The sequence below is a fragment of the Scleropages formosus genome, chromosome 12, assembly GCF_900964775.1.
Source record: "Scleropages formosus chromosome 12, fSclFor1.1, whole genome shotgun sequence".
NCBI classification, from domain to species: Eukaryota; Metazoa; Chordata; class Actinopteri; order Osteoglossiformes; family Osteoglossidae; genus Scleropages; species Scleropages formosus.
Window position 1 is genome coordinate 16,601,915 of NC_041817.1, and position 23,940 is coordinate 16,625,854.

The 23,940-nt window shown below is 45.3% G+C and overlaps 2 protein-coding genes across 3 annotated transcripts in view; both read left to right on the plus strand.

Moving 5' to 3' along the window:
• mpp4a (MAGUK p55 scaffold protein 4a) overlaps positions 1 to 14,448 on the plus strand; it is an 81,603-nt gene extending 67,155 nt beyond the window's left edge. For both annotated transcript variants that reach the window (XM_029256820.1, XM_029256819.1), the window contains exons 2-22: positions 3,969 to 4,072; positions 4,704 to 4,848; positions 5,038 to 5,159; positions 5,345 to 5,422; positions 7,250 to 7,333; positions 7,415 to 7,546; positions 9,415 to 9,496; positions 9,686 to 9,771; positions 9,952 to 10,023; positions 10,164 to 10,360; positions 10,561 to 10,619; positions 11,078 to 11,095; positions 11,180 to 11,212; positions 11,309 to 11,329; positions 11,577 to 11,618; positions 12,199 to 12,372; positions 12,505 to 12,585; positions 12,764 to 12,857; positions 13,185 to 13,293; positions 13,373 to 13,507; positions 14,099 to 14,448. In XM_029256820.1, coding sequence (XP_029112653.1) covers positions 4,824 to 4,848; positions 5,038 to 5,159; positions 5,345 to 5,422; positions 7,250 to 7,333; positions 7,415 to 7,546; positions 9,415 to 9,496; positions 9,686 to 9,771; positions 9,952 to 10,023; positions 10,164 to 10,360; positions 10,561 to 10,619; positions 11,078 to 11,095; positions 11,180 to 11,212; positions 11,309 to 11,329; positions 11,577 to 11,618; positions 12,199 to 12,372; positions 12,505 to 12,585; positions 12,764 to 12,857; positions 13,185 to 13,293; positions 13,373 to 13,507; positions 14,099 to 14,290 — 1,836 coding nt within the window. In that variant the 5' untranslated portion in view covers positions 3,969 to 4,072; positions 4,704 to 4,823 and the 3' untranslated portion in view covers positions 14,291 to 14,448. The remainder of the gene's footprint in view (positions 1 to 3,968; positions 4,073 to 4,703; positions 4,849 to 5,037; positions 5,160 to 5,344; positions 5,423 to 7,249; positions 7,334 to 7,414; positions 7,547 to 9,414; positions 9,497 to 9,685; positions 9,772 to 9,951; positions 10,024 to 10,163; positions 10,361 to 10,560; positions 10,620 to 11,077; positions 11,096 to 11,179; positions 11,213 to 11,308; positions 11,330 to 11,576; positions 11,619 to 12,198; positions 12,373 to 12,504; positions 12,586 to 12,763; positions 12,858 to 13,184; positions 13,294 to 13,372; positions 13,508 to 14,098) is intronic.
• A 793-nt stretch (positions 14,449 to 15,241) lies between these two features.
• On the plus strand, positions 15,242 to 23,317 carry LOC108920667 (transmembrane protein 237A-like). The gene is made up of 13 exons (XM_029256822.1): positions 15,242 to 15,872; positions 18,180 to 18,211; positions 19,237 to 19,250; positions 19,563 to 19,634; positions 19,993 to 20,118; positions 20,396 to 20,504; positions 20,700 to 20,857; positions 20,942 to 21,065; positions 21,184 to 21,375; positions 21,779 to 21,852; positions 21,958 to 22,045; positions 22,320 to 22,441; positions 22,640 to 23,317. Exons 1-13 carry the CDS (start codon positions 15,768 to 15,770, stop codon positions 22,705 to 22,707), a joined length of 1,284 nt encoding a protein of 427 aa, XP_029112655.1. The 5' UTR covers positions 15,242 to 15,767; the 3' UTR covers positions 22,708 to 23,317.
• Positions 23,318 to 23,940: the final 623 nt, after the last annotated feature.

The following is a 23,940-nucleotide window of genomic DNA, read 5'->3' on the forward strand; positions in this document are numbered from 1 at the left end:
TTACAGGATAGGCTCTGGACTGCAGCAACCCTGACCAGGACAGGTGGTAAATGAAAATAAGTAACTTATCAGAACGGCTTCCTACTTCAACCAAACTTGAATGTACCCAATTCCATTTTAAGCAGTTTGCTTACTCCAGTGATTTGACACGGAAACATTATATCAATAACTGGTTACTGTGTTTGATGACAAATGTGATAAGGAATTTGGGAATATATAGCACAGCTCATGGCTGGACAGTAAAACTATAGTAACAGTCTACTGCGGCCATTGATCATTATCTCAGTAAAATTACGGTACACCCAGTAAATCATGTTGTATGCTGATAAGTGTATTCTGATAAAGAACAATTCTTCGAGTCCTCCAGGTCCTGAATGATGTCTGCTCTCTCCTAACCTGTACCTGATGTCCCTCTCTGCTGCCGTCGTGCAGCAGATGGTCCCTGCAGGGGAGGAGATGTTCCAATGGAGTGAACGCCTCAAGCTCCAGGGCCTGCGCTGTCTGCGTCTCCTGTCTAGTGTCCGACACGCTCAGGGCACAGCTGAATTCTCAATTCATCCTGATGTTTGTTTGAAAAGCCAGTTCTAAACGTGGGCTTCTTTACACAGACTAATGAAGCATTTAAAAATACACACACACACCGTCTGAAAACACTCCCAAGTGGGGTCGCGGCGAACCGGAGCCTAACCCAGCAACACAGGGCGTAAGGCCGGAGGGGAAGGGGACGCACCCGGGATGGGACGCCAGTCCGTCACAAAGCAGCCCAAGCAGGACTCGAACCCCAGACCCACCAGAGAGCAGGACCCAGTCAAACCCGTTGCACCACCGCACCCCCTACCATTTAAAAATATTTATATTGTATTTTAGCGTAGGGATTCATTTCAGTAGATTGTGGGTTCAGCAGAGGTTTAGAGAATGTCCTCCCTAATTTGCCTCCACGATGCGGCACAGATCTGCATTTGTTCATTAATTTGATGTCTCCGAGCTGAAGTAAAACCCTGAATATTGAAAATACTGACTGGCAATACATTTAAATAACTGCTTTGTAATGTCAGTTATTTTATAGGATAATTCTTCATGCCTTTCTCTGTTCTTCAAGTTACACTGGGTGGCTGTGGAGGTCAAGCAGTTATGGCCCAGACTAACAATGAGCCCAGGGACATCTTCCCTCTGTGGACATGAAGGTGCGAAGCAGAGCCATGGCAGCTGGGAGCAAATACTGAAGGTGACAGATTCTGTAACAACACACATTTTCTTGACCGATGCATCGTTGGGTGCTTTCTCACCTACGGCCCACGATGAGCTCTGTATGTTAAAGGTGCTGCAGATGTTTGGAAGATCGTTTCTTGATCTGTTGCCTGAACTCAGCATCTTTGACGTCCGCTGTCAAGGGCCTCATACAGTACATCAGGGGAAGATTCTGGGACCAGCTGGGGGTTTCACTGGGCTGAGTGTCTCTCTCACTGGGATCCTTCTGTGCGCCCGGCAGCCTTATTAACACTGACATTTGCCATCACCGCAATGAGGTGTGACATTCAGACTCCTCTAATGAGAAGTGGGTGTCAATCAGAACACTCCTTCCTGACCTTTTCCATGCCTTTGCACCTGGTTTCCAGGATCTACATCTTCCTCCACGAGGGTCTCTTTTTTCAGGGATTTCTGCTAAGCAGGTGGTTTCTGTCATGGTTTCCTTCCGGGGTGGAGGTGTCGGACCCAAGTGCGGCGCACGGGTTGGTTTTTCTCAGGGGAAATCTGAAGACGTAGTCAATAGAACAGGCAAAGGGTCACCGAGGTGCAGACATAGCACTGAGGAGAATCCAAAGACGTTTTCCGAGAGGCGAGTCGTTGGTCAAAGGTACCGGAGAGACTGAGAGACGAAGGAGGCCGGGAATGGGAGCGAAGGGCGAGGAGCAAGGAGCAAGGAACAGAGGGTACGGGAGAGCAGATGTTAACACTGAGAACAGGTACGCCGAACTAAGGTTCCTCATCTGGTTGTGTTGCGAGCTCCCTTTTATCCTTGCGTTGGCTGATCGGTTGCAGGTCTCCCTCGTTGGTCGGAAGTGGTGGGCGTGACAGTTTCCCTCCAAAAATATCCACACGCACGCAAAGAGATCATCTGGAAGCGTGATTGGTGTGGCTTTTGTTAAACGTGCACAAATCATATAAGCAACTCCACGCAAGTTAAGCTTCATCTTAAGCATGACTTGTCACTTCACCCCCTCCATTGCATCCGTGTCCCTCACCGTCATATTGTTGCTGCTTAAACCCAAAGTCCATTTCATTTACTTCAACTGTGTCTGCCTGGTCTCCGTCCTCCTTCGTGTTCCTCTTCCCACGGCTCTCCGTCCCACTCATCTTCGCCTCCCACTCGTCGCTCATTCCTCCTGCTTCCCTCTCCTTTCTGCTCTCCTCAGACTCTATCTGTCACTTTCCCATGTAGACTTTCTCTCACAGTTCTCTCTCTCGCTGTCTTCCTCCAGCCTTCAGCATCAACTCCCGGATGTCTTTCTCTTTCAGTCATACATTTCCCACTAGCTAGATGTTCATTTAAGAGAGCAACTGGAACAAGACCTGTGATTTTAGTACTGTGGATTGTAATGGGCAAAGGATTTATCTTTATCTTATTTATTTGTGCTCATGCTCATTTTGCCCCATCTAGCGACTAGAGAGTAATGGATGGCATCCATTATTCTCTAGTCGCTAGATGGGGCAAAATGAGCATGAGCACAAATAAATAAGATCTACCTCCCCACAGTTAAAAACAGTTTATGACCACATAAAAAAGACAAAAGAGTTTGCAGTCTGAGTTAATTCTTCCGGCAATAAACTTTCCTGAATTAAACCTGGGGGGGTGTGGTGGGTTTGACCGAGTCCTGCTCTCTGGTGGGTCTGGGGTTCGAGTCTCCCTTGGGGTGCCGTCCTCGGTGTCTCCTCTCCCCCTCCAGCCCTATGCCCCGTGTTGCCGGGTTAGGCTCCGGCTCCGAGTGACCCCGCTTGGAACAAGCGGTTTCATATAATGTGTGTGTGAGTTAAACTGATTTGAGTCTAACTTTTAAATCCTTTTCTCTCTGTGTACAGAGGATCTTTACTGAGCTCACAAGACCTTCCCAGAGAGCAGGACTTTCTCTTGGGGTATCGATCTTCGAGTGACACATAACTTGTTTTTCCTTAAAACATTAAAACAATTTCTGAACGCAGTGTGAGCTTGGTATTTCTGCCACACGAATTTTGCTAAACACTGTTTAAGGTGCCTGTTCAGATTATTTAAGATAAAATAAATACACGAAAAATAAAATACAGTAAATACACCAAATTAGATCCATAAAATGTTAATATTTTATTTGCCCATACATACTGTATAATGTATGTATGTAATTATGCAACAAATCAATGTTTTTAACTGCTCAAAAAAGTCTAGAGCTCTCTTGGGCCAGAAGTAAGCGAACACAGAGCCATTGAACCAAGACCTCTAATATCACAACCTCGCAGAATTACCGTGATATTTCACATTTGTTCACGGTCACGGAAGAATTAAAAGATTAATAATAAAGTATATTAAATTTGCCTTGGTCACTCTATGTAGGTGCACAGTAAAATAATAATATACTAATAAAAAATTAACTTATAATCAGGCATAGTAGTAGAGGTCAAGCCCATCAATTTACGTTTCACTGATTTATTTAAGGATTATCACAACTGAAAGGCTTAACAAGCAAATTGGGTATGTTTAATTATTGGCCTCATTCACAGTATGTGGTGTATTTACAACGCACCTGGTTACAGCGCACATGTCCACTTCCCAGCGAGGGCCAAGAACGCAATGAGGTAAGAGGCTTTGAGTGTCAGGTCAGCCGGTGGAAGTACAAAGCAAAGAGAGCACTCGCTCCGGATTAAACGGGATATCGAGGGATTACAGCCCTGTCTTCCGGGAGACAGTTTATAGTAAAATGGTGTCTTTGTTCTGACAGATGCTGTGAGGAAGCTACACGATGAAACTGTAATGATCTACCACCAGCTGTCGTAAACTGTCATATTTGAAACGTAGCACGGAGGCCGACGGGGAGTCGGGGAGGTAGGTGAGCAGGGTGCCGCCTGCACGCGTTCATAATTGGTTGCGCACCCATGCCTGTCTTCCGCTAAATTAGCTAAATGGATAAAAGCCGTGCCCGTGTGCTGTGATTGCAAAGTAATTTGTATAATAATAAATATCTGTCTTTTTAGAGCGTGAAGGTTGGATACAGTAGTTAAAACTCAGCGGTTTGGTTTCGGAAGTAACCCATTAGTAATTTGTAGATAATAACCTGACATTAAAATAAGCAACATTCATGTCCAAGAGGTTCCTCAGTTTACACCCATTTCAAATTTTGATTTGTCAATCAATGCCAGCCTTTGACCTTTGTCTTAATATGTGATCATGATTTTGTGTTACTTACGCCACACTTGCCGATTTTCAAATATAGTTTGGATATGTTAATTTATTCATTTGTACACAGTAAGGAGAGAAGTATAACAAGCCTGTTAATTATAAACTGGAAGAGTCTTTAAAAAAATGTATTTAACATTTTATTGGACCCATATTTAAATTCTGTTAAACTCTGCATTGTTATTTTTGCTGCTAAGTGAATGATCTCTGTTTGCGTAGAAAACAAAGAGAAAAACCGAGGATGTTGCGTGTCTGCTGAGATGATGCTTTTTCTCTCTAGGTGACCTTGTCTAAGGTTGGGTTTGGCTTCCCAGCGTCTGGAGGATCCCTGAATCCCTCCTCGGAAACGTGGACAGCAACAGTCAGCACCTTGAAGCAGTCCTTGGGGGCGGAGCCAGCAATGTCCCCTGAGCTTCATGAAGATGGTGGGCAGCTTTTCTCCTGCATTGTAATGTTGAATCGAGGTGACTGTAGAGCTCTCACACCGGGGACCACAATGAAACGAGGGAGATGGTGTACAGCTATATTTATGTTTCTCATTGCTACTGCTCGGTGCCCAATGCCAGCGTAGGGTGCAGTGCAACATGGTGCTGTGGTGTTGTGGTGTCCTCCAGGCTTGACTGAGATCCTGGCCAGTGTGGTGGAAGAGGTGAAACTCTCCATTGGCAGAGATGTCAACGGGGCTGACGTTCTCTACAGCCTGCTCAATGCCCCCTGGCTTCAGTCTTTGCTTAAGGTCAGCCAGCAGCAACATCAAACTCTTCTTTGTTCTGTCAGATGTTCTAAGTCAGTCCTGTCCATGTGCCAGAACTACATGTGGCTCTACTTCACACTGCACGTTTTTTGTCTTTATGCGAAAGATTTCACTTCAATGGCATGAGTGAAGCGGTTGAACATCAGAGCCTTTCCATCTCTCTGTAGGTTTATGAGCGCCTGCAGCAGTACATGAGGACATCACCCAGCCCATACCTGGCCTACGCCACAGGACTGTCCCACCAGGTCGGTGGGCTCTGCGGCCAGGGCTGGCCTTAGGCAAACTCAACCTTTTTGATTCAATGGGGCTCTACACTCACAGGAGACCCCGCACTAGGGTTGCAATCGCGAGCTTTGAAAAATTAGGAATGCCTTACAGAAGAGGTAGTGGGAGAGGAGCCGAGAGCACCGGAGAAAAGCGGCTTTTCCAAATAAAAATCGATTCAATTTTATCTGAGGTGAGACAGGCTCCAAGATGTACTCGACAGCCTTACAATACTATCCACAGAAGGCAATGAAGTAAAAAGCTGAAAATTGTGCAGAACAGAAAGCATAAAAGATTTTTTTGTAAGTAGAATTTTGTTTTTACACAGCTAAAACAAAAGCTAATAAATATAGATATTTTACTGTAATTACTTTTAATAGCATGTACACTCACCGGCCACTTTATTAGGTACACCTCTTCAATTACTCATTAACGCAAATATCTAATCAGCCAATCACATGGCAGCATCTCAATGCATTTAGGCATGTAGACATGGTCAAGGCGATCTGCTGAAGTTCAAACTGAGCGTCAGAATGGGGAAGAAAGGTGATTTAAGTGACTTTGAACGTGGCATGGATGTTGGTGCCAGACGGGCTGGTCTGAGTATTTCAGAAACTGCTGATCTACTGGGATTTTCACGTACAACCATCTCTAGGGTTTACAGAGAATGCTCGGAAAGAGAGAAAATTTCCAGTGGGTGAAAATTTCCAGTTCTGTGGGTGAAAATGCCTTGTTGATGCCAGAGGTCAGAGAATGGCCAGACTGGTTCGAGCTGATAGAAAGGCAACAGTAACTCAAATAACCACTCGTTACAACTGAGGTATGCAGAAGAGCATCTCTGAATGCATAACACGTTGAACCTTGAAGCAGATGGGCTACAGCAGCAGAAGACCACACCTGATGCCACTCCTGTCAGCTAATAACAGGAAGCTGAGGCTACAATTCGCACGGGCTCACCAAAATTGGACAATAGAAGACTGGAAAAACGTTGCCTGGTCTGATGAGTCTCGATTTCTGCTGCGACATTCAGATGGTAGGGTCAGAATTTGGCGTAACAACATGAAAGCATGGATCCATCCTGCCTTGTGTCAACGGTTCAGGCTGGTGGTGATGGTGTAATGGTGTGGGGGATATTTTCTTGGCACACTTTGGGCCCCCTAGTGCCAGTTGAGCATTCTTTAAATGCCACAGTCTACCTGAGTATTGTTGCTGACCATGTCCATCCTTTTATGACCACAGTGTACCCATCTTCTGATGGCTACTTCCAACAGGATAACGCGCCATTTCACAAAGCTCAAATCATCTCAAACTGGTTTCTTGAACTTGACAATGAGTTCAGTATACTTAAATGGTCTCCACAGTCACCAGATCTCAATCCAGTAGAGCACTTTTGAGATGTGGTGGAACAGGAGATTCGCATCAAGGATGTGCAGCCGACAAATCTGCAGCAACTGCGTGATGCTATCATGTCAATATGGACCAAAATCTCTGAGGAATTTTTCCAGCACCTTGTTGAATCTATGCCACGAGGAATTAAAGCAGTTCTGAAGGCAAAAGGGGGTCCAACCCAGTACTAGCAAGGTGTACCTAATAAAGTGGCCAGTGAGTGTATTCTTGACACCTAATCCGAAATAATCTTAAATCCAGGACACCCCAACAAAATGGCACCAATTTGGCCCTGCAATCCCTCAGCCCAACTCTGACTCCTGACACCTACCTTCTGCTTGGCTTAGTAGCCCTTCAGCACTTCTGACCTTCACCTTTGTCAGAAAGCTTCTGCCTGGCCTCATCACTCTGCTATGTCCTAGCTGATGGCAGGTGTGCGAAGGGCCGCCACACCATCCCCTGAAGCCAGGGAGCTCTACAGGCTGCTCAGGGATCCCCACCTGCAGGTGAGTGATGGAAGAGCCTGGTCTGTTACCCGCTGCGCCTTAGTGCAGTCTGAGATTGACCCTGGAATGTTCTCCACACAGGCGTTTCTCTCAGCCCACGATACAGTGGCCCGGAAGGACTACGAGCCCATGTTGCCACCTCTTCCTGACAGCCTGCCGGACGACGAGGAAGCTGTGAGAATTGTGTGCCTGGTGAAAAACAACCAGCCCCTGGTGAGAAGCTTCACAGTAGAAGTGATGGAGTCCGCCATATTTTGGGCACGTGTGTTTCCAACCTCAGAGACAACTTATTATTATAGATTATAGATTAGCAGGCCAATAGTAGGAAAGAGGGAGTTACTGAGTAACACGAGCCGGGACTGTCCTCAAGTGGACACACTAAATCTCTTGTCCTCGCTCTGCAACAGCCTGTGTCCAACCATAGGACCGACTCAGCAGCACCAGAATGTGACTGGCAGGTTCCCAGATGTGCCCTAAACCGATTCCCCTACTAATTCCTCCCACTCTTTCTCCTTGCCGTCATTCATCTTTCTATTGAAGTCTGGGACCAGTCAAAAGTTTGAGTACATGTGAGCAAGCTGGGCAGTTCTTGCATAGCTCAAAATGGTCAGAAAAGTCCAAGCAACTCGCAAGTGTCCTACATCTCAGGGAACTGCTGCAGAAGAGTTGGGAAGACAAGTCTGTTGAGTTCCTGATCGAGCTTGTTAACCAGATGCTGAATGTGAAAAACTAGTTTTGAGGAAGTATGTGTAGATTGTGTTTGATGCAGAGTCCCTCCGTTGGACCCTTTCCATCTGCTTGGTGGCTTTTTTGTGTATTTGCTCGAGCCAGCTCAGAAGAACAATTTACTCTTCTGAAAAGCCTCTTGTGTGCACTGTTTGTGTTTTCCGTATGTCTATGACCCACAACCATGTGGGCGTCCAGCCACATTGTCAGCTATCAGCCTTTCTGGGCCACATGTAGCCATTGCTTGATCAATGCTCTCCCCTTCACACCGATTCTCCTCATCTCTCTATAAAGGGCTGGCCAGCCTGGCTCTGAACTTGCCCAGTGTTTGTGGACTCTGATATGTTTGTTTTTAACAAACAAAGAGAAGATTCCCTTGAGGCTTGGTTCCAGACTGAGGGAAACGATTCCTATAAAACAACACAAACACACAGCTCTGAATCAGTGCACTGGTGAGACATGAATCATCATTTAGATCAGAGTCTGTCATCTCCATGTCCGCACAACACTTCTAGATTCTCACCACTGTCCTCTTCAGTGCTGCCCAGGCATGTGTATGACTGTGGGGCAGGGAAAGAAATACATTTGGCTGTTTTCAAAAGGAGGGTGCAGTGGGTTTGACTGGGTCCTGCTCTCCAGGGGGTCTGGGGTTCAAGTCCTGCTTGGGGTGCTTTGCGACGGACTGGTGTCCCGTCCTGGAAGCGTCCCCAGCCTTGCGCCTTGTATTGCCGGGTTAGGCTCCGGTTTGCTGCGACCCTGCCTGGGCCGAGTGGTTTCAGACTGTGTGTGTTTTCAAAAGGGATTTGTCTCTGTATTTTGCTCTAAACCCATATTGTTTCTTCCTCTATGCATCTCTCTGTTGCATTTGTTCTTCACATGTATGTGTATGTGTTTTCACAGTCAAATCACGTTAACTAAATATTTTTGTCATGAAGTTATAGACACTTATTGCAAGAGTTTGGAAATGGCGAGACTTTGGGGGCCCCTTAAGTGTTTTTGCCCCTAAGAGGATACCCTTCATAGAGCAAAGAGTGCCATTACAGACCTCAGAAATTAATTGCAATGTAAAATGTTTGCACTGCGTTTTAAGTGCTCATTTGTTCACTGCAATATCGTTCCATATTATACTACTTGCTTATTGTGTCTGCATGTTCAATGGACTCAATGACTAATGGACTCGTGAATAAAGAATACATGTCGCACTGATGCTATGGTGCAGAGAGGCCAGTTTGGAATCAAGCAGGGCCTCCAGGTATATTGCTGGGTGTTTGTGAACTGGCTGCTTTGTGCATCTGTGCTAGTGTGTGTAGCATCACACGAAAGCCTTTGGTAGACTCCACATTCTTCATTGGCAGGGAGCTACGATAAAACGGGATGAGTTGACGGGAGAGATCTTTGTCGCACGGGTGATCCACGGGGGACTGGCGGATCGTAGTGGTGAGCCCAACTTTGAGTTTATCCATAGCATTGCTGGTGCTTGAAAGGTCCACTGTTATTTGGAGCTAGTGAGTGCCAGAGCAGTGGGAATAGGACTGGTTTACATGAAGTTCCTCTGAAATCTGCTCAGAGTAACTACTGTGTGGGTTTAAGGATTTACATATAATTGCTATTCGTATGACCTTGCAGGTTTACTGTATGCAGGAGACAAACTCATAGAGGTGAATGGTCAGCCAGTGGAGGGAATGGAGCCAGAACAAGTCATAGAGATCCTGGTGAGACTCCCAGCATGCCCTTTTGTATCAGCGCATCAGCAGCAATAACTGACTGCCTGACAAGTTCAGCAGCAGCACCCCTCCTGAGATTTCAGCTTGCAGCATTTGAGCTTTAGGATCCCGATTCTCCTGCTGCCCCATTAAGCATGCCGATCCTCCTCGTGTTTTCTGTGTATTCAGGCCCACTCGCATGGCACCATCATGTTTAAACTGGTCCCCATGTCAGACCGGCCAGTTAACAGCCAGACTCTGGTGAGAAAACTTACGCAACTGCCTGTTTTGCTCAGCTGTCAGCGCAGCATTATCTCTTTCCTGTGTTTGTCTTTAATTACATGTTTATTTTTCACTCTGTTTATTGCCTCCGCTCATCCCCTTTCCCCGCAACTCCACAGCTGTACGTGCGGGCGATGCTTGATTATAACCCACGGCAGGACCCCGCCATCCCCTGTGCTGATGCCGGGATGGCCTTCAGGAGAGGAGATGTGCTGGAGATCGTGGACCAAACAGATGGCCTCTGGTGGCAGGCCAGGAAAATGCCCAGCCTGTCAGCCTGCGCCGGCCTCATCCCCTCCGCCGAGCTGCTGAGAAGGTGCAAAGGGCCCCGTGACCCACAGTGCTACTTTTGTTTATATTTTTATACTGTGCGTTCAATAATACCGTATGTTTAAATGCAAAACACTTCAAAACCGGTGCAAATTTAACTGTGTGCGTTTTCTTGGTGAGTTGTGCGCAAGTGTGTATGGATGCCGAGAAAGTACCTCCCAGTGTTCATTGGTGTCGCCTGTCCAGGAAACAGAGGGAGTTGTGGTGGTCGCAGCCCTTTCAGCCTCACACCTGTACGACAACCTGTGAGTTGATCAGGGTTCGACCTTCCCGTTCACCCATCCCTGCCTGTCTCTCCAACGTCCTCCCGCTGGCGTGCGACAGCTTGTAGCTAAATATACAGCACATGCGAGATCAAGGCTGGCCAGTGTTGGTCCCGAGGAGCTGCACAGTGCATGATTTTAATTAGCTCCTGACTTATGTCCAGAACACTACGTGATGTGAGTTGCTATGTAAAGAGTCATGGTTGAACAAAAAAGCAGCAGATCACTCAGCCCTGGAGATTCAGCAATTGCTACCTCTGGAACACACTTTGGCCTTGTTTTCTGAGCAGTGATGGTCCTCTGGTTCTGTCCTTCTGATGCAAACGTCACATCATCCCACCCTTGGTGCTGATCAGAGAATTGAGCGCCGATAGACAGGAAACATGTTCCACTCGCATTCAACTGGTATTTTCTTTTCTGCGGCCCTCGTGGACCTAAAGTGAGCACTGTTGATGAAGGTGAGTGTCTTTCACCTGAATTTTAGCTTCATATGGAGACATCTGTGCACAGTGCTGAAGATTCCTTTGTCTTCTCTCCTACAGAGGAAGACATTGACGAGAGTTTTATCGAAACAGGTAAATTTCCTCACGGCGAGTCTTTGCGTTGCACGTTCCGCTCTTTTGTCACGGAATGAAGTATGGTTCTAATTACGGTATACCTTTTTCACACAGATCCGGACACTTTTGAATCTGGTAGGTAAGTTTTTAGACACAGCTCTCTGACATAAGTATGGATCGTTTATCTTCCGCCGATTTCCATTTCCGATAGCAAACTGCTTCAGGTCGAACGTTAATATGGTTTCCGAGACTCCCGTTTTGCAAAGGCAGTTAATAGGCATATTTAACCTGTAGTCGCTCTTTGGCATCATCTCTGCAGCACTGACAGTTGGCGCAATTTAAATTTAAAGCAGCACGTTACTGAATCACATCTTTCTTACAGAAGAGGAGGAGTACAGCACTAATCCTGCAGGCATCTACCTCGGTACAGTATTGCTCTTTAATACTGAGATGCAAGTAGATAAGTTTGCAATGTGATTTTAAATGAGGGAATATTTCCTTCCATGTCATTTGTAATGTGGTTTCCACGCTCCCTCTCCCCTCGAACCACTGCTGTACTGACTATTGTTAGTTGGGGGGTGAAGGTGACCACATGGACCACTGGAAAAAGACAAAGGACTTCATTACTTCACCTAGCACACAAGGATGGAGCTCCCTTGGTGACAAATGCAATCAAAATAGGCACTATTCTACATGGGGACATCCAGCCCATCTTCCTCCACAACCCTATTAGATTCTCTCTGTGTTCAGACCAGTTGCCTTGTATTAAGGTACGATTCCTACCTAACAGCCAGCAGCTGGTCTTCATTACCATGAAGAACTAACGTTTGGCAGGTCCATCGTGAGCTGTCCATCAGGTTCACCCACAGCCCATGTCATTGATTTGCCTCCCATTAGCTCACAGGCCTCATTTGCAGTTCCAAAGATTGATGATTTTGTGTGTGTGTGTGAGTGTTTGGCTGCCTGGAATACCAGGGGCTGACGGCAGCAGTTGGTTGCTGTAGCGGGATTCCGCCGCAGCATGCGTTTGTCTCGCAGGAAGTCCCACAGCAACCACTCGCAGTCCTGCTACTCCCGCTGCCCGAGCAGTTGCTACAGCATCCTAGCAAACCCCTACGAGGAGGTGGTACGACACCGGCGCCATCCGCAGGACAAACCACGCCTCGTTGCTCTCATGGGTAAGGAGGGGTTGGGAGGAGCTGATGTTGAGAAGGAACACTTAGTGTCAGTGTGTTCATTGCCTGGTTTATCACCCAGAGACTGTAGAATGAGGTGCATCAAGCAGCCGTGTGTGTGTTTGTGGCCTTCAGGTCCTTCTGGGGTGGGGGTCAATGAGCTCCGGCGAAGGCTGATCGCAATGGACCCCAACACCTTCCAGGGGCCGGTGCCACGTATGTCAGCTCTACACAATTCAGCGTGCTTGAAATGCCTTTGATAACTGGCTAATAATGTTAAATAATAGCATCAATATGGTAATGTTGCATTTGAGGTTGAGCCACATGACGTTAATGCTGCGCTGCGACTTGTTGGGTGTTATCCTTTACAAGAATGTCCTAATGTCTTTACCAGACACAACACGACCTCGTAAACACCACGAGGAGTGGGGGAGGGAATATCACTTCATCGGCAGGGAGCTGTTTGAGAACATGGTATACAACCACAGGTAGGCCTGCCTGTTTTGGCCACAGTTCTCTTCTTTGTTATACTTCTTTTTTTGAATGTATTTGCTGAGAGCAGTGTGATGGCACAGTGGGTTCGAGTAGGGCTTGCTCTCTGGTGGGTCCGGGGTTCGAGTCCTGCTCACAGTACCTTGCAATGGACTGGCCTCCCAGCCGGGGTGTGCCCCCTCCCCCTCCTGTGTTGCCGGGTTAGGCTCTGGTTTGCCACGACCCTGCTTGGAACAAGCAGTTTCAGACTGTGTGTGTGTGTATTTGCTGTTAGGTGTCATTTCCAGTTATGTATGTTGCATCTACATGTCTCTTCTGTCTAGATTCCTGGAATACGGGGAGTATAGAGGCCACCTGTACGGCACCAGCATTAATGCCATCAAGAGTGTGCTGGACAGCGGGAAGATCTGTGTTGTTGACATCGAGCCACATGTGAGCTGCAGGTCCTCCCTGTCTGTCTGTCTTTCTCTCAGTGTGTGCAGTAATCTGAAGAGCGGTACATTTCTTGCAGGGAATTCGTGTGGTAAGAACACATGAGCTCAGGGCCTACATCATCTTTGTGAAGCCGCCCAGTGCTGCCCGCATGAAGCTGACTCGAACGAATGCCCGGATCACTGCCGCCGGTTACGTGAACCGACCTTTCCGAGTGAGATTTGTTGACTGTTTGACTAATTTTACCTTTAATGCTTAAACCTGGGGGGGGGGGGGGGCATGGTGGCGCAGTGGGTTTGGCTGGGTCCTGTTCTCTGGTAGTTCTGGGGCGCCAGTCCTACTTGGGAAGCCTTTCAATGGACTGGCGTCCCATCCTGGGTGTGTCCTCCCCCCCTCCGGCCCTGCGTCCTGCGTTGCCAGGTTGGGTTCCGGTTCGCTGCAACCCTGCTTAGGACAAGTGGTTTCAGACTGTGTGTGTGTGTTGCTTAAACCTGTTTAAAAGAAAAGAATTTCTGCAGCCTTTTTTTTGTATGGGTCTCTAAAATGGCCAGACTTGATGTTTTTTCCTATACTGACCTCTGGTGGAAAGCTATAGAACCACAATATGAAATTTCATATTATACAGTAAGTTGGTTTCAGACAAAAAAAAACTTATTTTTATGTGGATCACCCCATCTTTCCAAGGTGCCGATTTCATTAAGACAATTCCACAAACGATCTTCTGTTAGCGGTGAGAATGTACCTTATGCTTGCTCGCTTTCTGACTGCACAGCTCATGCAGTTCCTCTCTGTGAATCTGTCATAGGAAGAGGACTTCCAGGAGATTGAGGAGGAAGGGGCGAGGATGGAGTCCCAGCACTGCCATTTCTTTGACCATCTGATTGTGAACGATGGGCTGCAGGACTCCTGTGTCCAGCTGCTGGCGGCTGTGAAGCGAGCGCAGGATGAACCCCAGTGGGTCCCTGCCAGTTGGCTGCGGCCCACCGACGTATCTTGAGTTTGCAGGACCGGACGGCAGGAAAAATATGAATTATATGAGCGGTGGGAGAGGACTAATGAGACAGAAAGGGACAGAGATGCTTGGAAAAAGATTTTCATGTAAATAAAACCAATTTGAAAGGGTCTAATTAATTACAGGTGCGGGGATTGAAAGAAGGACGGGTTCGAAAAGCCAGAGAAGAGTATGAAACGCAAAACTGAAAAGCTGTGCTCTTGGTGTTCGGCTTGTTCGCAGACTCCTGAAAGAGAGGGTTTCCTATCAAAATTTAATTTTACCTTTGGCTCTCAAATCACTGATAAAACTGGACAAAGTTATTGTCCCCCAGAAACCCTTATTCATTTATATACAGTACATAGATATTGCAGCGGTGGGCTTAACACACAACGAAAAATCTTAAAACCTAAAGAAAATCTTTCTTCATATGCGACGACATGTATCACCGGGCATTTTCGTAAGGCTGATTTATTGATTAAATTTAAAAAACTGATCTCCGCAAAATCTTTCATAAGTATTTTATATTTTTAGAAGGTTTTGCAAATCACAATTTCATGGGCAGTTGTAATTCCTGGTCATAAATATAGGATGACTGCGTTTTGCTTCGTCTCATGGGTTGTTTACGAAGTGAGCAACTGTTACTAAACCCTAACGATGTCATATTTTCGCTGCGCTGCACGATGCCAAGTAAACCTACGTGGTGCGCTAATAGTACAGGAATTACGGTCGAATTTGACACGGAAGTTAAATTCGAATCTCCAATGGCAACGGTCCGAAGCACCATGGTAACCAGCGTGGCCGTGCGCGTCGGAAGAACCGATGACGCGATGACATCTGTTGTAACTTGTCTCACATGTCATACGTTTTCAGGTTCATACTATTTCTTATTTATGTGCTAACGAATATATAAAGTTAGACAATGGAAGTCGAAAATGCACAGGTAAGAAACTGCTTTGCTGTCTGAACAATTCAAAATTGTAAATTTTGCGACAAGATTGTTAGGCCGTTCAACTTTAACTTACTTGATACTTCAGTCTTCACTGATCAGTGATGATTCTGCTGCATTGAATACATTTTCATCTGGTTGAGTTGTAAAATGAACTCTGTATATCTCTAAGCAAGCAAATGAAAGTGCATTGCACCTGCCAGCTAATGTTAAACTATAGGAATATCACATGGGGCGGGGCGTGTTCCTCTAATGTTAAAGGTCCATGTCCTCCCCAGTGTCTGTGTGTAACTCCAGTACTGCTGCTAACATTTGCTGACCCTCCCAATAAATGACAAGTTGATACATCACTGCATTAAACACCTCAAAGTCAAATACCGATACGTTTGTAACACACAGTCTCTCTATACCAGTCCACCCATCCCCCTCCAGTCAAAAAAGCAAATTTAAATTTCTACCAGTTTTAAAAGAACTAGTTAATCCTCCACCTCTCAAGGTGCTATAGTTTGTTTTGTTGAGAGGCTTTAACTCTACATGCATTACAATCACGGATGTTCTTTTTTTCCCCTATACCTTTATTCTATACAGTCAGTGGGCATACAGCGGTCACAACTCCCACCTCCACGGCCCTTGCCACCAGTAAGTGTGTGATGTTTCTCAGGTTGATGCCTATGAAACTGTAAATAAACTAGATGGTGCTTCGGAGACGGTTTCTGAGACCAAACTATTGAAGACTGACCAAACTCACACATCACCTGAAACCGCTTATCCCATGCGGGGTCGTGGGGAGCCGGAGCCTAACCCGGCAGCACAGGGCGCAAGGCTGGAGGGGGAGGGGACAGACCCAGGACGGGACACCACTCCGTCGCAAGGCACCCCAAGCAGGACTCGAACCCCAGACCCACCAGAGAGCAGGACCTGGTCAAACCCACTGCGCTCCGAACTGACCAAACTCCTAATACGAAATCACAGATGATATGCAATAAACGATAAACGAATGAATGATGGAGGTGTACGGTCACTTTCACTTGAGCAGTTTAACATCACAACACAGCAAGGGAGCTGGAACATGAGCTTTCGACAGAGCAGACTATACCTCCTAAAACACAACCAGGTGCAGGGGGCTGGGTAACGGCTAGCTGGTTTTATTTCCCCCGTTTTCTCAATCTCTTCTACGATCCACAGTTTAAATGAGGGTGAAATGTGCTCTGGGTAAATGAGGGTGGTTGAGTTGGAGTTTTTACACAATGAAATTATTTCCATTTCTATTACTCTTGTCCACTACTCTTTCCTTCTCTGCACATATCTGTGCAAGCTCTTCAACCTTGTATGTGATCTCTCGTTCAGTAATCCGCTCCTTGGCAGATGCCCTCACGGTGAAGCTTTAGCCAGGGATTAGGCCTGCTCCCCCCCCACACCCCTGGGCTAAGTGGGCAGATCCTCAGCCGTCCTTGGGTTTCTGGTGAAACCGGGGAAACCTTTTGCTTAAGGATAGCTCAGAACATGCTTTCGCTGGACCTCTGATGCACCGTGTGCTGCAGCCAAGGAAACTTTAAGGTTTGTCAGAGCCGTGAGATGGAGGTTTGTCGATGTATCTTGACTGTATGCCTGCGAACCTTGTTGTGAAGACTATACCATCTCCTGTGGTGACAGGTATTGCATGTTGCTGTCAGGTTGTTCTCTCGTTTAGACCTTGTCTCTGCACAAGATGAAATAGTCGTGTCACACCCAGGTGAAGGTAAAGTAAGTTTTTGTTTAAACAAATTTAAAATAAAACTTACAAACTGAAGATGATGTTGTTCCATCAACATGTCCGGGAGCCATGTGATTAATTATGTAATAGGGCTTGTCAGGTTGAGCAAATTATAGAATAAATCAAATCACAGAATCATAGAACTCATTCCATTCATCGATATTAGCTCTCTCGTAAGTTGAATGAAATTAACTTAATTTAAGTGCAAGTTTAACAACGTCCCAACTCTAGTCACTGAGGCTGAGTCCTTGTTACGTTGCGCTGATTTACATTTATGCATCTGGCAGTTGCTTTTCCCCAAAGGTGGCACACAGCTCGGCGTAAACAAAAGCGCTTTCAACATCAAATGATGGATTTTCAATACAGACACACGACTCTCAAAATGTAGCCTGTTTGTCTGGTGCCTGCTCTTGTGCTCATACACATTGCTCAAGTAGCTGCCTATAGAAGTGACATTCAGACAATGGGCATTATGCCCTCTCTGTCTCTCGCATCAACCTCTGTAACCGGACTGACTGCTGCTTTGGTGCGGTTTTCCGCATTGTTTATTAACACACTGTTGAGCACCTCCATACGGAGACACCTGTGCCCTAGTAGTATTTCCTGGCGCTGATTTTTTTCTGGTGTGTTAGGCTTATTCAGGAATGGGCCACACACACATCCACCACCACATCCAGCGTCCCCACCTAAGGCCGCTGTGATCATGCCGCTGGCCGAGCTCCTTGTCAAAGCTCTTCTTCACTAGTGTCAACCAGTAGCCGGATTTCTGTCTAAACAGCTCAGTATAAATGTGCCACATCATCCTTCAGAGCTGTCAGTGTAATACAGGTGGGGACAACAGAGCGTCTCTCACCATCAAAGTGCGTCATCATTCGTTAGATTTAGCTGACTACATCTAAGAGCAGTTTTTCTCATGGCTTGTGCACTTTTCTGTTTCTGCTTATTCACTATTAAGTGAAATTCCCAACATGTTACCTTCATGTGTACTAGTTTTTTTTTTTTGCTCCAAGTTTCAGCAAGTTTTCTTTGTGTGACTATATTGAATGGGCCTTCCCTTTGCAGGAATTTGTGGGGGTTCCCATTATTCCCTTGATACGTGTGCTTCCTGTCAAATACATGGAACTCTCTACATTATACTCTGTATGATGTAGTGTGTGTGTTTTCAACTCAAACATCCCTTTTTGTTCTTTCAGCGACGACCGCGTGCACTGCCCCCCATGCCAAGGTGGGTCAGTCATTTTTCTGCTTGATTGAGCTACTGTTTTGTGATGATGTTTTGCTTTACAAAACGTTATAGAAACAGCTGTGAATTTTCACTTTTCATAAAACACTATAGAAACAACTTTGCGAATACCAAATACTATATCAAAGTAAATATCCATTTTGAAGTGACATGTATAACATTTATTACTGAAATTTAAATGTAATATATCTTACGGTGACATTGAAAGAGTCAAAATTACTTACAAACACAGCATAATTAGATTAAAGGGGTTTAATGATTACAGTTATAATGTGCATTTTGAGGCATTATAATTATAAATTATGACAGCTGGTAGCATAGTGGTTAGAGGTGCTGCCTTAGGACTAAAAGGTTGTTGGTTTGAATCCCCCCCCAGTTGTAGTACCCTTGAACAAGGTACTTACCCTAAATTGCTCCAGTAAAATTACCCAGCTGTATAAATGGGTAAATAATTGTGAAGTAGCTTAACATTGTAAGCTGCTTTAGAGAAAAGTGTCAGCTAAATGAATAAATGTAAATAACTGTCCTACTATATTAAAAGAAAACAAATGATAAATGCATATGTACAATAGGAAAATACAAAAAATCATTCTAATGACAAAATATAAACTACAAGTTTATTAAAAGCTCAACAGCTATGTTTATTTTTTTAACTAACAGATAGTTTGCATAGCCTTTGTTTCTGTTTTGAGATGCAGTTGTTACTCTTGTGCCATTGCAGAGACAGGTTCCTATTTTGAGCTGTGTCACAGCTGATTTGAAAGGCAATCAAGGATTGCATCTAATCTAACGCAAGCTCTCAGGCCTCGGTCAGTCAACCAGTCCGCCAGCATCGGAAAATTGCCTCCCGTGAAAATGAGCTGTTGCTAGAAAATTCACAACTCAGGTTGGATAGATAAGTAATTTGGGATGAATCTGGAAAAAACAGAAAACGACATCTCCTGACACATGGCACTGAAGCTCATAATTATCTCTTGCCCTCTTTTTTTATGCTTGCGGAAAAATAGTCTGGATACTGGAGGTAAGCTTACTTTTAGAATGCGAGTCTTCTCCAAGTCACTCTCAGTCTCCATTATTGGACCTTCTCATACTAGGACTATCATGTGTCATGCTTTGCCCATAAACCGAACATTTGCATTATGTATGTTTAATTTCAGGCTCGTGTAAATTTTTGACAGTCCCGATTTTCTATTTCCCAAAACCCAGCTTAATTAACACATGGTACTGGATGCACACTATTACCTGTAAATTTGACAAAGTGCAGACTCCAATGCGGTTAATTTTATTAACAACCTTTTCGTATTTGTTTGGTTTTGTTCCTCCCACTGCTCAGACGAAATGCCCCTGGCCAAAACCAAGAAGAAGAAGCCAAAAAAAGAGTCCAATGATGCTGAGGATGCAGAAGGTGAACAATAAATGCCGAGGACCATAGCGGAGTGCTATTTGTATTAGTCTGCAACCGCTTATCCCGAGCCTAATCGGGCAGCACAGGGTGCAAGACTGAAAGGGGAGGGGACGCACCCAGGACAGGACACCAGTCAATCGCAAGGCACCCCAAGCAGGACTCAAACCCCAGACCCTCCAGAGAGCAGGCCCTGGTCAAACCTGCTGCACCCCCCTATTTATATTATTTAATTCTGTATAACAGAGTTCTTCTTTCTCATAGAACTTGGGATTCTTGGAAAAGATGAAATTGTCATCTAGTACTTAGCTGAATATATCTGCAGCTACAGGTTCCCATGGTGACTCTTTCTTACTGCCAGAACCCGGCCTGGAGATGGAGGGGATGGTCAGTCGCAGACAGTCTGAGAGCAGGGATCCCCTAACTCCAGAACCCCAAGACGTTCAACCACAGAAGAAGAAGAAGAAAAAGAAGGCACAGACTCCAGGTAACGCAGAAGACCCTGTTTCTCAGTCTCGTGCAAGAAGGAAAGTCATTTTTGACATCCTGCCTATTCGGTCTCAGTGATTTTGATCATCATGAGCAATTTGTGATAATCAGTGTGATATTGTTCTTATTGTCCCACAGAAAATGTGCATCACAGTTTTTGGCTGTTTTGATATGTATATGCTAGACAGCATTCCAGGCCTTTGAGGATTGATGTGTGGTACTGCCGAAAAGTTGTATGTTTGCAGATAGAAAATTTCAGCAGACCATCTTTTTAGATACAGATCGAGACGGAGAAAATGCCCAAGCTGATATGGCAAATGGAGGGGATGGGGTGGAACAGCAGACAGACGGCGAAGAAGTAATCCGGAAGCCCAAAAAGAAGAAGTGAGACCAGACAGGATGGTGCTGAGGACTGTGAGATGCCTCATTACAAGGCTGGGTCTGCCATGTGTACACCGTTCACTGGAAGAAACCAAAATTGTCTTTGCTTGTAAAACAGTGGCATGTCTGAGGAATAGATGCTGTGACAAAACAAGAGTAGATTGTGCTCATGTGACATAGTTGCCCCTCCTACGACAGGAAACCAAAGACAACTGAGAGGCAGTACTCAAATGAGGTGGACATTGAAGATGAAGATATCATCACAGATACACTTCCCTCCATCCCCCAGCATTCACTGTTTTCTGCCCCTCAAGGCCACAGTCAACCAGTCGGCAAAATGTTTATTGAGAAGAACCGTGAGTATGATTCTCCATCATCAAAGCCACAGAGGGCAATCTAGACAGGGTACACGAGAATCATTGTTCTTGCCATTGGTGCAGGGCGGTTCCATGCGGCAGACCGCTTGGATGTGGGTAAGCCGATAAATCAAATAGAAGACTACCTGGAGATGAGGTCTTTGTGGACCACCCGGGATGTGGCCTTGAGAGTGCACAGTGGTTTCAGGTGAGAAGTAGAAATCATGATGGAATTAACCATAGAATGCAGTGAGGAAACGTAGAGGCCAGGCAAGGTTGCATCAATTTCAACTCCCAACAGTGATCCCATTTGCCTTGATCCACAGGGTTATCGGGCTCTTTTCGCACGGATTCCTGGCAGGATACGCAGTTTGGAACATCATTGTGGTGTATGTGCTAGCTGGGGAGCAGCTCACCACGCTGTCAAACCTACTCAACCAGTATCACACGCTGGCCTACCCAGCCCAGTCGTTGCTGTACCTGCTGCTGGCCATCAGCACTGTTTCTGCCTTTGACAGGTAGCAAAAACCATACCTTTGCATGAAACATTTATTCATTTAGCTGATGCTTTTCTCTAAAGCAACTTACAATGTTAAGGTCACCTTTATTACATGCTTACAATCATTTACACAGCTGGGTAGTTTTACTGGTGCAATTTAGGGTAAGGACCTTGCTCAAGGGTACTACAGCCAGAGGTGGGGATCAAACCTGTGACCTTTGGGTCCAAAGGCAGTATCTCTAACTACTACTCTACCAGCTGTCCCCTAAACAAAACAAAACGGGTTGTAAGAAATATCTCCTTCTAACACTTTAGACCAGACTCATGAGTATGGGTGGTCTCTGTAGGTATTTGTTGAAAGGCAAATCTCTCCCTCTAGCTGAATGAGCATCCATTCTGTTGGGTCTCTCTCACCCTCTCAGAGTGAACTTGGCCAAGGCCTCTGTAGCCCTGAGGGGCTTCCTCACTATGGATCCAGCAGCACTCGCCTCCTTCTGTAAGTAACAGTTGCTATAGAAGCCTCCCGACTGCTCTCCTCTCCTCGCAGCATACATACTGTATGCACACAGTAGCTAACTTTGTCATTACTCTCTCCATGCAGTGTACTTTGCAGCTTTGATACTTTCTCTCAGCCAGCAGATGACCAGTGACAGGATCAACCTCTACGTCTCTGCCAATGCGACTTTGTGGTAAGCAAGCTGAGGAATGCCTCTAATCCCTAATGGGTAGCCTTCTCTACCCTATATTCTCTGAATAATACAAGTTCCTGAACCTCTATAGCAGCTTGGTTTGTATTTATGCAATTTAGCCTGTATCATTATAGGACGAACATACACCATACAAACTAGCAGCAGTGACACTACTGTATATTTGACAGTGATGTCTAGAATAAGGACAACTGATTCCAGTGCTGCTGTTTTATTTAGATGTAGACACTCAATTACTCCCATCTCCTAAAATCAGGCCAGAGGGTTCAGAGCACCGCTTCCTGCAGCCCTGGATCGTCGTGAACCTGGTGGTGGCACTACTGGTGGGACTGGCATGGGTATTTGTCTCCACTCGTCCGGACTTGGACTACACCGAGGGTGAGAGAAGCAGTAACACTCGTACATTAGTGAGCAGACTAATGATGAACAGTACAGATAACGTAATCATCCGAGATCAATGCATTCTGCTGCAAAGAATGTTTCCTAGTAAAAACTTTTGTAAATCAAAACTTATTATTCTGTGCTGACAGCGTATCACATCCAAACAACACAAACATACTGACATTATGTCTCCAGGGTCCTTAATGGCAATGGATTTGGAGGATTTTTCATGTCAGGAGGAGAAGCCACAAACTCCAGCCTAAGAAAACAGACCCACCATTATTTTGTTGCAAGTTTTCGCCTACAGCCCATAGCTTGTAATTGCTTGCTTTATATCGTTTGTTGTGTTGTTAACCAAAGTATGCAACCACTTCATAAATGTTTTGACATTTTTGTCATGTAATAGACTGTCTATATGTAGATGTTTCTTTTAAATTGTTTTTAAAATATGTAAAACCTTTCATGTTTTCCAGATTTCTCCAGTACTTAAGCCTGGTGTCATGAAAAAGTTTGAACGCAAATGACTTGGCTGATGACCATGTTTAAGGAAAGTCTATAAAATCAGTATCTGCTCTTTGCAATTTTTCAAAGAAACAGGTCTGCTCTGAACTGCCATTTTAGGATGTTTCTTCAATACATACTGTATCACTCTCTCTAAAGTCTGGTTATGTAAGAGTACAAAATGTACAACGATTTCTTCCATTTCAAAGTGATTTATCAAAAGCAGTGATGGTACACAAATGCTGCAGGGTAGAACAAGAAACTTCAAATGGAATTTGACTGAAATGGACATTATATACTTAACCTGCAGATACCATCCACCAGAACCTGAGTTAAAAAGATGTTTTTTAATCATCTCTTGAGAACTATTTGAGAAAAATTTTCTTCTAGGTGGGTAATTCACATATTTTTCCCACAGATTCAACTTTTCACTGACTGAAATTATTTCATACTTATATTCATTCATTTAGCAGATACTTTTCTCCAAAGCAACGTACATCTCGGAGAAATTTGCGCGTTATGTTAGGGGAAAGTTATTCAAGGTGAAACTATGAATCAGCAATCACTTTGCTTGATGCTGACTACACCACTCTTTTACATTTTCCTGCTTTCCTGGGTGTGCTTGAAATGGGATTTTTCTGCTGCTAAAATTGGTGGGTCTGCAGTCTACTCCGTGTGTGTGTGAGGGGGTGGGTATGGTTTCAGGCTTTTGCTGTCCTGTGAGTTTCTCACCCCAAAATACCTCTTGTATGATAAACCGATAAACAGCCCCTCACCTTGGGATTTCTAGTTTCGCACTGGACATCCTCTGCACCGCAGAGGCTCGAACTGCAGTACCTGTTTGTCCATCCATTTTCAAAAAACCCATTTATTCACCCCATGTCACGATGAGCCTGTAGCACAAAGCACAAAACAGAATGGGGAACATCTTGGAAAGGATGGGATCATACTTAGAGTCACCAATTGCACCTCAACAGCCTTTGGATCAGGGGAAA

Coding starts and splice junctions, on each gene's coding strand:
- LOC108920667 (XM_029256822.1), top strand. CDS start 15,768: ATGCATTACAATCACGGATGTTCTTTTTTTCCCCTATACCTTTATTCT. Junction 15,873..18,179: donor CTCCACGGCCCTTGCCACCA/GTAAGTGTGTGA, acceptor TTGTTCTTTCAG/CGACGACCGCGTGCACTGCC. Junction 22,442..22,639: donor GGACTTGGACTACACCGAGG/GTGAGAGAAGCA, acceptor TTATGTCTCCAG/GGTCCTTAATGGCAATGGAT.